The 10,526-nt window shown below is 35.7% G+C and overlaps 3 protein-coding genes across 3 annotated transcripts; 2 read left to right on the forward strand and 1 right to left on the reverse strand.

Annotated features, from left to right (window-relative positions):
• Positions 1-1,912: 1,912 nt before the first annotated feature.
• Positions 1,913-5,131, forward strand: LOC136210785 (probable phospholipid hydroperoxide glutathione peroxidase). Its single transcript, XM_066002194.1, has 6 exons — positions 1,913-2,213; positions 2,705-2,781; positions 2,859-2,920; positions 4,301-4,419; positions 4,511-4,678; positions 4,777-5,131. The coding sequence occupies exons 1-6, from the start codon at positions 1,968-1,970 to the stop codon at positions 4,807-4,809; spliced, it is 705 nt and encodes a 234-aa protein (XP_065858266.1). The 5' UTR covers positions 1,913-1,967; the 3' UTR covers positions 4,810-5,131.
• Positions 5,132-6,746: 1,615 nt separating this feature from the next.
• On the forward strand, positions 6,747-9,513 carry LOC136210787 (probable glutathione peroxidase 8). The gene is made up of 6 exons (XM_066002196.1): positions 6,747-6,979; positions 8,181-8,257; positions 8,393-8,454; positions 8,669-8,787; positions 8,975-9,142; positions 9,302-9,513. The coding sequence occupies exons 1-6, from the start codon at positions 6,926-6,928 to the stop codon at positions 9,329-9,331; spliced, it is 510 nt and encodes a 169-aa protein (XP_065858268.1). The 5' UTR covers positions 6,747-6,925; the 3' UTR covers positions 9,332-9,513.
• LOC136210786 (kiwellin-1-like) lies at positions 9,452-10,219 on the reverse strand. Its single transcript, XM_066002195.1, has one exon. It carries the CDS (start codon positions 10,138-10,140, stop codon positions 9,562-9,564), a length of 579 nt encoding a protein of 192 aa, XP_065858267.1. The 5' UTR covers positions 10,141-10,219; the 3' UTR covers positions 9,452-9,561.
• Between the last annotated feature and the right edge of the window lie 307 nt (positions 10,220-10,526).

A 10,526-nucleotide genomic window follows, 5' to 3' on the forward strand; every position in this document is an offset into this window, starting at 1 on the left:
ACATTTTTTCTATGGAGGGATCTAACATGCTCAATCTCCTTAGTTAATAAAGTATGGGCAATGATATCTAAGAAGATGACATTAAATGTGAAGCCCTATGATGAATTGTGAACCATTTGTTAGCAAAAGGCTTCACAAATATATAAAAGTCAAGCCTTATGATGAAATGCCAACCATTTTTTAGTAAAAAAGTTTCACAAATTGATAATTGTGAAGCAAACTCATAAAATGTGAAGTAACGAAAATGAACTTCGAACTCTAAATCCATCTATTTCTAAACTAATAAATCAAATAAATACATCCCAAATGATTTTAAAAATCATCATTATACCATTAACAATAACCCCAACCAAACGTAACACATTAAATTTATGTCCAATCACAACAAAATCAAAATCCTAAAACTTATCAGACATACATAATGCAAAAAACTAAAATAAATAGAGGAAACTTACCTTTGATTTGGTGTTTCAAGTTTTTGCCCATTCTTTCCGGATTTCACCATGATTCAATCTAAGTTTTGTATCGGAAATCATCACGCAAGTCGCAAGTAAAGAGAATTAGAGTTTTGAGAATAAGAGTGTTTTTGGAGTAAACTAGTATTGTAATAGTCTTGTTTGATAGCATATGCTGAAATAAATATGAAAATGTAAATGAATCTCTCCATTGGATTAGTTTTATAAAATTCCTCAAAATCTATATTGAGATCACATATCATGTTCACATATCAAAAAATTACTACATATTAGGAGATACTGATTCTGTCAAGTCTCATTGAAATAGAGTGAAATTTCATTCATTGCGATATGTAATAGGAGAAACGTGACCCATAATAAGTAGAAGGCAAAATGACAAAATTTTGCATAAATCAAAGACTAAATAGTAATTTAAGCCAATTTGCTTTACAATAGGTTGAATATGTCACATTCAAGCATTTTGGGGTAAATTACATCCATGGCCACTGAACTTTACCCATTTTCACATTATGGCCACTGAACTTCATTTCTTCCCAGTATGACCACTGAACTTTACACTTTTTAACACCGGTGGCCACTCAACGCCTCAAAATAACCGTTGAAGGCTAAAAATAAAAAATCCAAAGCGTTAATAATATTCTAAGGAACTTTAATTCTTGAAATTTTTCGTTTTGAGGTCATTTAGGTGTTATTTGGTTAAGAGAGAGAAAGTGAATTTTTAGAGAGAGAAAGCTCCAAAAAAATGTGATTTTCGAAAATAAAAAATGTGGTTTCATGGTAAATGTCGTTCTGAACAACTTTAATTCTTGAATATTTTCATTTTGATGTCGTTAACGATCGTTAACGGTCATTTTGAGAAGTTAGTTAAAATTGAGTGGCCAACAGTGTTAAAAAGTGTAAAGTTCAGTGGCCATACTGGGAAGAAATAAAGTTCAGTGGCCATAATATGAAAATGGATAAAGTTTAGTGGCCATGGATGTAATTTACCCAAGCATTTTGTTGTCACCCAAAACAGTGTCCTTTTTTCAATGCATGCAATCTTTCTTTCATTATTATTTTAAAATAGAAAAGGAATATCTTCTAAGAATCTAAACACAACCTCTCCCATTTTGACCTAAACAATGTGAACATTTGAATCCCTAAAACATAATAAAGATAGAACATTTATGCCCCCAATTTCTCATTTCCCCAAATTTGGGGCTGAGCATCTATGCTCCCTGTTCATTTTGTCATGCAACTGCAACAATCCTGACCGTCCAATTATCTCGGCTGCCAGGAAGACACATGCTCGATTTTCACCCACGTGTGCTTGTTTTACATCACCCACGCGTCAAGTTATCATCTTTAGAATCTTTAATGCACTCGCCAATGGCCTACTACTCGTTAAGATAAGCAATCAAAAGGTTTTTTTCTTTTCCCAATTTGGTTGATATTTATATATATATATATATATATATATATAGGAGCCATTACCCAGTTCTTCTTATCTCAATGCTTTGTTCTTCTGCTCGTTTATGCTCTCTAAGAAGTTTAGGAAAAACATCTCTGTTTATCCCAAAGCAATCATCGTTGAATCTCAAGCGAATCCATTCGATTTCTCTTTGCGATTCAACTGTTAATTTGGGTTTTCACTCGATCAGAACAAGGGGTTCTAGGCCTGTGCTGTCTGCTTTGCGATTCGATCATTCAATGGCTGGCCAATCTGGAGCAAAATCGGTTCATGATTTCACTGTTAAGGTAATTTTATTGCCGGTATCCTTGAAATGATTATTCATTTGACATAGGTTTTTAGGTATTTGCATTAAATCCTATTGAAGGTTTACTTGCTGGTCTAATTTCATTATTTACTTGGTGCTTTGTTAGAGCTAAATCGCCTATTTCTGAAGAACAAATAGATGTTTTAGACATAATTGATGGCTAAGAACTAGCATTTGATCTTTATAATGTTAAAAACCAACGGAAAAGAACTGTGATTTTGTTGGATTTTCGTGCTTTCTAATGTTTAAAGATAGAAAAATATGCCAAACCCTTTGCTCTGTAAAACTAGCCAAACGCTACAAAACACAAACTGAACCAAACAGGCTCTGAGTTTGCTATGAACAATTTATCTGAACTAAGTAAATTTGTAAACCATTTCTATGTTTGATGTTTATAGGATTTATCATCAATTGTATCTGTTTTGTGGAGGCATTAATTTTGGGGAAATACGTATTATTATGTCGATGTAGGATGCTAGGGGAAATGATGTTGATCTCAGCATTTACAAGGGGAAAGTTCTGATGATTGTTAATGTTGCTTCACAATGGTATAATTCATCTCTTGATCCAGTCTCCACAACTCAACATTTGCTGCTATGTTTCTGATTATCTTTTGTTGATGCAGTGGCTTGACAAATTCGAACTACACCGAGCTCACTGAGTTATACCAGAAGTACAAGAATCAAGGTCTTCCTATACTAATTCTTTTTTGAGCATATATGATCTTAGACGAGTCCTTGAATACTCTTGTCTTTACATGTGGAATCTCTAATCTCTTGTACATTTTGTGTTTTTTATTATTTATAGACATAAACAACATTGAGGGTGAGCCTTGGTGCAATGGTAAACCTCACGAGTGACCGAGAGGTCACGGGTTCGAGTCTTAGAGCGGGCTCTTGCCATAAAATTGGCAGGGGATGGCTTGTCCCCCAGTGCACCCTTGTGGTGGGACCTCTCCCCAGACCCTCGCTTAGCGGGGACGTGTAGTGCACCAGTTAGTGTTCAATGTTCAATGTGTAAAAACAGTGAACTTCAGGGGTCTTGGGATGCTTTAGGCCTTGTTCTTTTTCACTTAATTTCAGTATTTACTAATTTCAATTTACTTCAGGGGTCTTGGGATGCTTTAGGCCTTGTTCAGTAATATTCAATTCAATAGCATATCAGTTCAGTTTACTTAATTTCAGTAAAAAAGGACAGAGCTTTAGTCTTATAATCTTGTATAGCTGTGTCACTAACTTCCGTAGGGGTGTCAAAATGGGTTCTCGTGATTATATATGACATTGACGTGAATGCAACAAAAATGATAAATGTATCGAACGGGTGAATTGTCTGAAATTGACAATTCTTAATTTACCATGTTTGTTGCCGGGCCTTCTTGTTGTCTCGCTGGGCTTTGTCCCCACTCTGTCTGGATCATAGATGATCATAGATCCTGTCTCTCGTACCCAACCAAGAGAAAGTGGACCATGTGCCGTATGCCTATAATCCACGCCATACATCGCGCATAAGCCCGCCCACGCCAGACCGCGGAGGACATCTATTCTAAAAAGTGGCTGATAAATCGAACCGGTATGGGCATTGAGCAAGGCCGCTAAGGCGTTAAAATACCCGTCATCGCCTTGCCATTGCCTAAATATTTCCAAAGCCATACAAGCTCCTATCCTAATAGGCTCAAAATGCCAATCGGCTGCTGGCATACACCATTAGATACGAGCTTATTACAATCCTATTGTGGAGATTAAAATTATCGTAAGGCTTAGATTTGATAAGCATAGATCTAACGACTGACCAGATTCACTTAGTCCGTCACTGACTAGGTGAAAACCATCGTGTGCATATATACTATCCTTTTTTACGACTTAACCTTGTTTTCTTTTTCCCAATATTATCTTACTCTATGTTGCATAGAAGATAGTGTTTCCACGTTTCATTTCCGTTTCCATTTCAGTTTCTTCTCCGTTTCCATTACGGTTTCCTAGCTATATTTTCTTAGAAATAATGTTTCCCATTGTCTGTTTCAGTTTCCGTGCAACATAGATCTTATTATTTGCTTTCATTACAATTCAGGTTTGGAGATTCTTGCTTTTCCGTGTAACCAGTTTGGATCTCAGGAGCCAGGGACCAATGAACAGATCATGGAGTTCGCCTGCACTCGCTTCAAAGCCGAGTATCCAATATTTGACAAGGTAACAGATGATTTCGTACTTTACAATTTCCTTCTCTAAAATGATAACTTGGAACATTGTGTTTTAACTTGTAAAGTTTTGAACTTTGCAGGTTGATGTGAATGGAAACGATGCTGCTCCTCTTTACAAGTACTTGAAGTCTACCAAAGGTGGTGTTTTCGGAGACGGGGTCAAGTGGAACTTCTCCAAGTTCCTGGTAGACCAAGAGGGCAATGTTGTCGACCGCTATGCTCCTACTACTTCCCCTCTTAGCATCGAGGTGAAACCCCGAAACCCAACCCATTGTTTCTTTATGACATTCATATATACATTTTTAGTCTTTATGTGTCTGTTGAGCATCTTTCTTACCCTCTGCAGAAAGATGTGAAGAAGTTGCTGGGGATTGCATAAACGTCCGGAGCTTTTCGTAATCAAGCGGTGGAGAATAAGTATGGATATATGAATAAGCATCATCTAGGAATGAATTTAGATGCTCCTATTTCTCTGCTAGAAAGAAGCATTATAAGACATAGAACTTGATCATTGAATCTCTGTATTTTGTGGTTTATGTTGGAGTCTGAATGCTTCAATGTTATGTGTAAAATAAAGGTATATCAGGCAGATAATATCTGGTTTCTTTTGCATCTATCTCATTTCTATGGATTCTTTTCCTGGTTTGTATCCGGATTCTTCACTGAAATGTATAAAGGCAGGAGTATTTGTTTCCTTTGTAGTCCTCTGCTTGTCAAAATAATTTCAATTTGTGCCTGTACTTTTATTTTGTTATATTAAGTTCCATTTAATATCGAAGATGTTTTCTAGAGCTTACCTTCGAGCTACCGTGCCCTCTCCTCTCCTTCATAAGTTCTTCGACTTCTAACGAGACTTACTGTTCTAAGGATAAAGTGTTACTGTTCTAACAGGAGAAATAGCAGCTTTGCTTTGGAGTGAAGGAGAAGGAAGCAATTCTTTAATTTTTTTAATTTTTATTAGGTACGATTCTAGAAATTTTAGGATTGTGCATGTATTTTGAAGATTTTCAAACTCGATCAAGTAAAAACATATGTTACTGTTAATTCCATTTTATGTTGTACGGACACGGAAACGGATATGGATACAGAAAATATTTCTAAAACATAATTTTCATAAAAGAGTTTAGAAAAACATAATCTTCATAAAATAGCTTAGAAACGAAAATGGATAGAGACGCGAAATGGATATGGATATAAAACGTAAAAACGCTATTAATTAGAAGTGTACATAGTTTCCATTACGAACAGTTTTAAAGTTTTTTTTTGGGTAAATAATTTATTAGTCCCCTAGTTTTTACCTAACACACTTTTTAGTCCTTTTATTTTGAAAAACACATTTTAAGGTCTCTATCTTTTACCAATATTAACTTTGTGGTCCTTTTATCTATTTTTTTAGATTTTTAACCGAACATATCTTAGCTTTTAGGACAACCATGGTACAATACAAGTTGACCATGTTACTCTGTTATTTTATATAAGTCTATTTATGCTAAAATATAATGGTTACAGGTCTAAAAAAACTAGACAAAAAGACCAAAGGGTTAATATTGGTAAACGTTAGAGACCTTATAATGTGTTTTTCAAAATAGAAGGACTAAACAGTGTGTTAGGTAAAAACTAGGGGACTAATAAATTATTTACCCTTTTTTTTTATATATAATTTAGGATTGAACAATCATATTAAAGATTCAATTTGAATAAAAAGATTTAAAATTATATTTGATCATATTAAAATCAAACCGAATGTATTTGTTGTTCTATTATGATTGTTTGTTGGGGATCGAATTGTATAGTCGAATATTTGAATGAAAACATATAAAATTATATTGAACACATTAAAATCAAACCGAAATATATTTGTTGTTCTATTTTGATTGTTTGTTGAAGAACTAATTGTATTTATTGTTTTGTTGCGATTGTTTGTTGGGTTTTCGAGAGTGTCAATTTGATTGGGATTTTTGGCTAGTTGCGGACTTTTTATTAAATTCCCATATCAAATTCTTAATGCTACTGAAGTAACTCCTGTGTAAAATTGAAAATTTTGGAAGTAATAGTGATATATGTGCTAGTAATTTTTTATTTGTGCTGAAATTAGAAAACACATTTGTTGGTAATTGACCTAAAAACAATACTAAAAATTTACAATTTCGGGTTATAACTTTAGAAAATGATTAGAATTAATCCTTGTGGTTCTTGTTTATTTTACCCTTCACCAAATACAAATATACTTCATCAAAGTCAAAATAGGCTTATTTATCTAACTAGATTGTAATTTGAATCGGACGGTGTAGATTAGTTCCAAAACTCATCAGAAAGCTGGAAAACGAGGAACACTACTGCTGTGTGTCCGAAGCATGTGCGAATATTACCCTTTCAAAAGTCAAATCAATGAAGCAATTGAAGAATATTTGTAGATTATATTCTATTGATCTCCTTTCCCTTTCTTCGACTGTTCACTTCTTATTTTGCTGATCACCATTCTAATTTCCTTTCAAATGGCGAGCCAAACTGCCAAGTACCCTGAATCAGTATACGAATTCACTGTCAAGGTTAGTTTTTTCGCCTAAATTTGGAACTTTATGGTTTGTTCTTAAGTTCTGATTTGCATGTTATACCAATTGTTAGTGTTTAGGCCTTGCAAAGTTACAACTATAAAGAAAGATTCGTTTTTTGTTCTTTAAAGAGAGAATTCTCTCAAGGGTTTCCCTTGCTGTTCAAAGATTGCTCCTTTATTAGGAATATCTCCTTGTGATGGTTGTGTGCCTCTTTTTAATCGTGTACCCAGTTGAAAATGTTTAGGTTTTAATTCAGTTCAATCTGTTTGAAATAGTTTGTACGATGTTTACTTCAAATTCAAGGATTAATGGTAGATTATGCGAGGCAAGAGTGGAAATCAAAAAGTACTTAGTTTTAGCTTTAGGATAGGTCAAAGTTCCCGTGTGATGCTCAGACTTTCCTAAGCTATCCAACCAACTGATACTGCGTTGATTTCTCCCTATAAGCATTCTGTCAAGCAGTGGCGGAGCCAGGATTTTATATTAGGGGGCTAATTTTAGTCCTGCAGTGCACTCCGGGGCAGGAAGGACTAGGATTGAAAATAAAGAAAAAAGAAAGAAGGGTCAGACTTAAGAAGAGAGGGGGCTAATTCCGGTGGAGGCAGCACCCTAGCTAGGGTTTTGCTGGAGCAGGGGGCGGTGGCTGCCTCCGATACTGCCCTCAAGTCTTACTTCCGAGAGTGTAGCTGAACCTAAGCATATACTCTGTTATTCAATTCCGAATACCATAGCATACAATGGATACGTTGGCCCATATTGTCATAGGGTGTCTTCCCTATGGAGACTTTCCGCCTCTCTTTTTCAAGCAAGGTGCTGTCTCCTTGTCTCTGATGAATTAGGGTGGATCACTTAAGTCCAGTGTCTGTCCACTGATCTCCCGGGGTGGTGCAGATCTCATGCTGACTGAGTCCTTATCCCCCTATAGTAGCCCTTATACCAACTTGAGGTCTGGGAGAAACAACCACTGATATGTTCCAATTCAACACTCCCAAACTTCCTTGGAGTTGTGCTAGTTGGCCTACGGGTCAACGGCCTCCCCCTTACACCGTGCAGATATATTTGAAGGTTATGTTAGCATTCATCATAGTTGATGATCTACCATTTTTGCTCGAAACGTTTGCGATAGCATTGTCAATTGGTTGGTGAACTTGCCTCTGTCCTCATTACAAATATTGTGTTTTTGTTGCACTTGCAGGATGATAAGGGAAATGATGTTAATCTTAGCATTTTCAAAGGCAAAGTCTTATTGATTGTCAATGTTGCTTCAAAATGGTATTCCCTTTTCAATTTTTCTTTTCATGGTTAGGTTTGTCATCAAGTTTTCATTTATGATCTCTGTATCATATACTTAGTAATGAGTATTAGTAAACTTTTTTATATTCTTCTCCATGTTCATATAATTTACAGTGGTATGACGAACTCAAATTATACTGAGCTGAATCAGTTATACGAGAAGTACAAAGATCAAGGTTAGAGCAAACCGCAATTGCATGGTTTCGTTCGTTACCTTGGCTGGATGTGTATAGAATGAGATTGACCAACCGTCATTTGCTTGCTTCTGAATTATTCATTCGCGTTCGGACGTATTATGTCCGTTAGCATACCTCGGTTGTTCTCTAGCATGTCTGCAGAGTCTTGGTTTTCATATTTTGGTAGTTACTTTTTGAATTCATGTTAGTGAAGGCCTTGAAATATTGGCATTTCCGTGCAATCAATTTGGTGACGAGGAACCAGGAAGCAACGAGGAGATCAAAGAGTTCGTCTGCACTCGCTTCAAAGCAGAATTTCCAATCTTCGACAAGGTAATAATCGGATATATTGAAGTTCATACTGACATATGAAAGGATCAATTTGTCATAGCGTCTTGCATCTAAGACCTCGTCACAAATCATTGAAATCCCTACGCTCTGAATAAATTACGACTGGCTTGTTTTGAGTGAATGAATATTTGTTAGTAACATTTGATGTTCATTTTGCCTGCTGCATTAGATTGAAGTAAATGGTGAAAATGCTTCTACACTGTACAAGTTCTTAAAGTCAGGGAAATGGGGAATTTTTGGCGACGATATTCAATGGAACTTCGCCAAATTCCTCGTCAATAAAGATGGCCAAGTTGTCGATCGATACTACCCCACAACTTCTCCTCTAACTCTTGAGGTAAATATGCAATAGACTTTCAATAAATTCTACTGTCGTCCTGGACTGGACCTCTCAGGAGATGACACGTCAGTAGTGGTGTTGACATGTCGCCACCTGAACGGTCCTCGGAAATCATTATTGTGTCGCTAATTTGTTAAATTTTCAATATTGTTTCAGCATGACATAAAGAAGCTCTTGGGAGTCTAACAAAGTTCTGGAATATCATAAGGTTTTGTCAGAATTCAAGAGATATTGAATCTTCATCTGTGAAATCTGCTTTGTTAAATCTGGCAGTTATAGCCAGTTATGTTGAACATAAATTACACCAGTTCAGGAAATATTTTCAAATGAAACACAAAATGAGAAATAGTTTGGATTTTCACCACAAATGTAGGAATATCCACCTTATTGTAACACAAGAAAAACATAGATGAAAATCAAGCATCAGACCAGGTAATATCCATCCATCCCCATCTACCATCACTTTCCTTCAAACCCAATCCTTTCCAAACCGCCTTCGACGCATCCACGATGTTATTCGGGCACGGGGGCTGGTAGCTATGTTCAGCATCACATCCTCTAGCAGAATCACAATGATCCACAACCATAGCTTTCACACTCTTTCCATTTCCATGAATTTTAATGTACTTGTGACATCTTTTCCTGTTATTAAACCATCCAGTCGACAACGCCACCACCGGAGTATCATCATCGTGGAATTTCCCATCACATTCAGAAGGTCCACCACCATCTGCGCCTTTTTCGAAACCATTGATTGTTAAAGTCGCCTTGGTGTGCTTGGTAACTGGAGGCGAACATCTATAGGTGTCGTAGAGTTTGCCTTCTTTACAGCAATCGGAATCATTTCCGTGGTTACATTGATCTTTTGGTGGTTTTTTCCCTCTCAATTTGCCACTAGGCTTGCAGTGTTGTGCCTCCACCACTAAAGTAGCTGCAGCAATAAGAACAAATAAGATCAGGAGAAAATGAATAAAGCTAAGGCGAACTTGCTTCATTTTGGAAGATTTGGTATATAATGGTTATAAGTGTTAATAATGATTAGAGATGGCATAAATTGAAGGTATAAATAGGAAGTTTGGGGCTGGAAGGACGTAAATTTTGAGGCTGGAATTTATATTCTTTTATATCATAGTTTTTAAATCGAAAGAATCAACAGTTAGAGATTCAACCGAAATTTAATATAATAAAAATAATAATTTTATAATATGAACATGCCACATTTGTTTTTTAATAATAATTTATAATTTTTGTTTTTTTGGAAAAATTAATGAAGGTTGAAAATTGTTACACACAATGTAATTAGAAATACATGATGTGTAACTACAAATAATATAATTTTAAGGTATAAAATATAATCTAGGTGACACAACTTAGAAAAACA

Source organism: Euphorbia lathyris, chromosome 1 (genome assembly GCF_963576675.1).
Source record: "Euphorbia lathyris chromosome 1, ddEupLath1.1, whole genome shotgun sequence".
In the NCBI taxonomy this organism is placed as follows: domain Eukaryota; kingdom Viridiplantae; phylum Streptophyta; class Magnoliopsida; order Malpighiales; family Euphorbiaceae; genus Euphorbia; species Euphorbia lathyris.

Bases quoted from the DNA above. Each gene is read 5' to 3' on its own strand.
- LOC136210785 (XM_066002194.1), top strand. From the start codon at position 1,968: ATGCTTTGTTCTTCTGCTCGTTTATGCTCTCTAAGAAGTTTAGGAAAA. The intron at 2,214-2,704 runs GTAATTTTATTG...ATGTCGATGTAG, and splicing joins TTCATGATTTCACTGTTAAG to GATGCTAGGGGAAATGATGT. The intron at 2,782-2,858 runs GTATAATTCATC...TTGTTGATGCAG, and splicing joins GTTAATGTTGCTTCACAATG to TGGCTTGACAAATTCGAACT.
- LOC136210787 (XM_066002196.1), top strand. From the start codon at position 6,926: ATGGCGAGCCAAACTGCCAAGTACCCTGAATCAGTATACGAATTCACT. The intron at 6,980-8,180 runs GTTAGTTTTTTC...TTGCACTTGCAG, and splicing joins TATACGAATTCACTGTCAAG to GATGATAAGGGAAATGATGT. The intron at 8,258-8,392 runs GTATTCCCTTTT...TATAATTTACAG, and splicing joins GTCAATGTTGCTTCAAAATG to TGGTATGACGAACTCAAATT.
- LOC136210786 (XM_066002195.1), bottom strand. From the start codon at position 10,140: ATGAAGCAAGTTCGCCTTAGCTTTATTCATTTTCTCCTGATCTTATTT.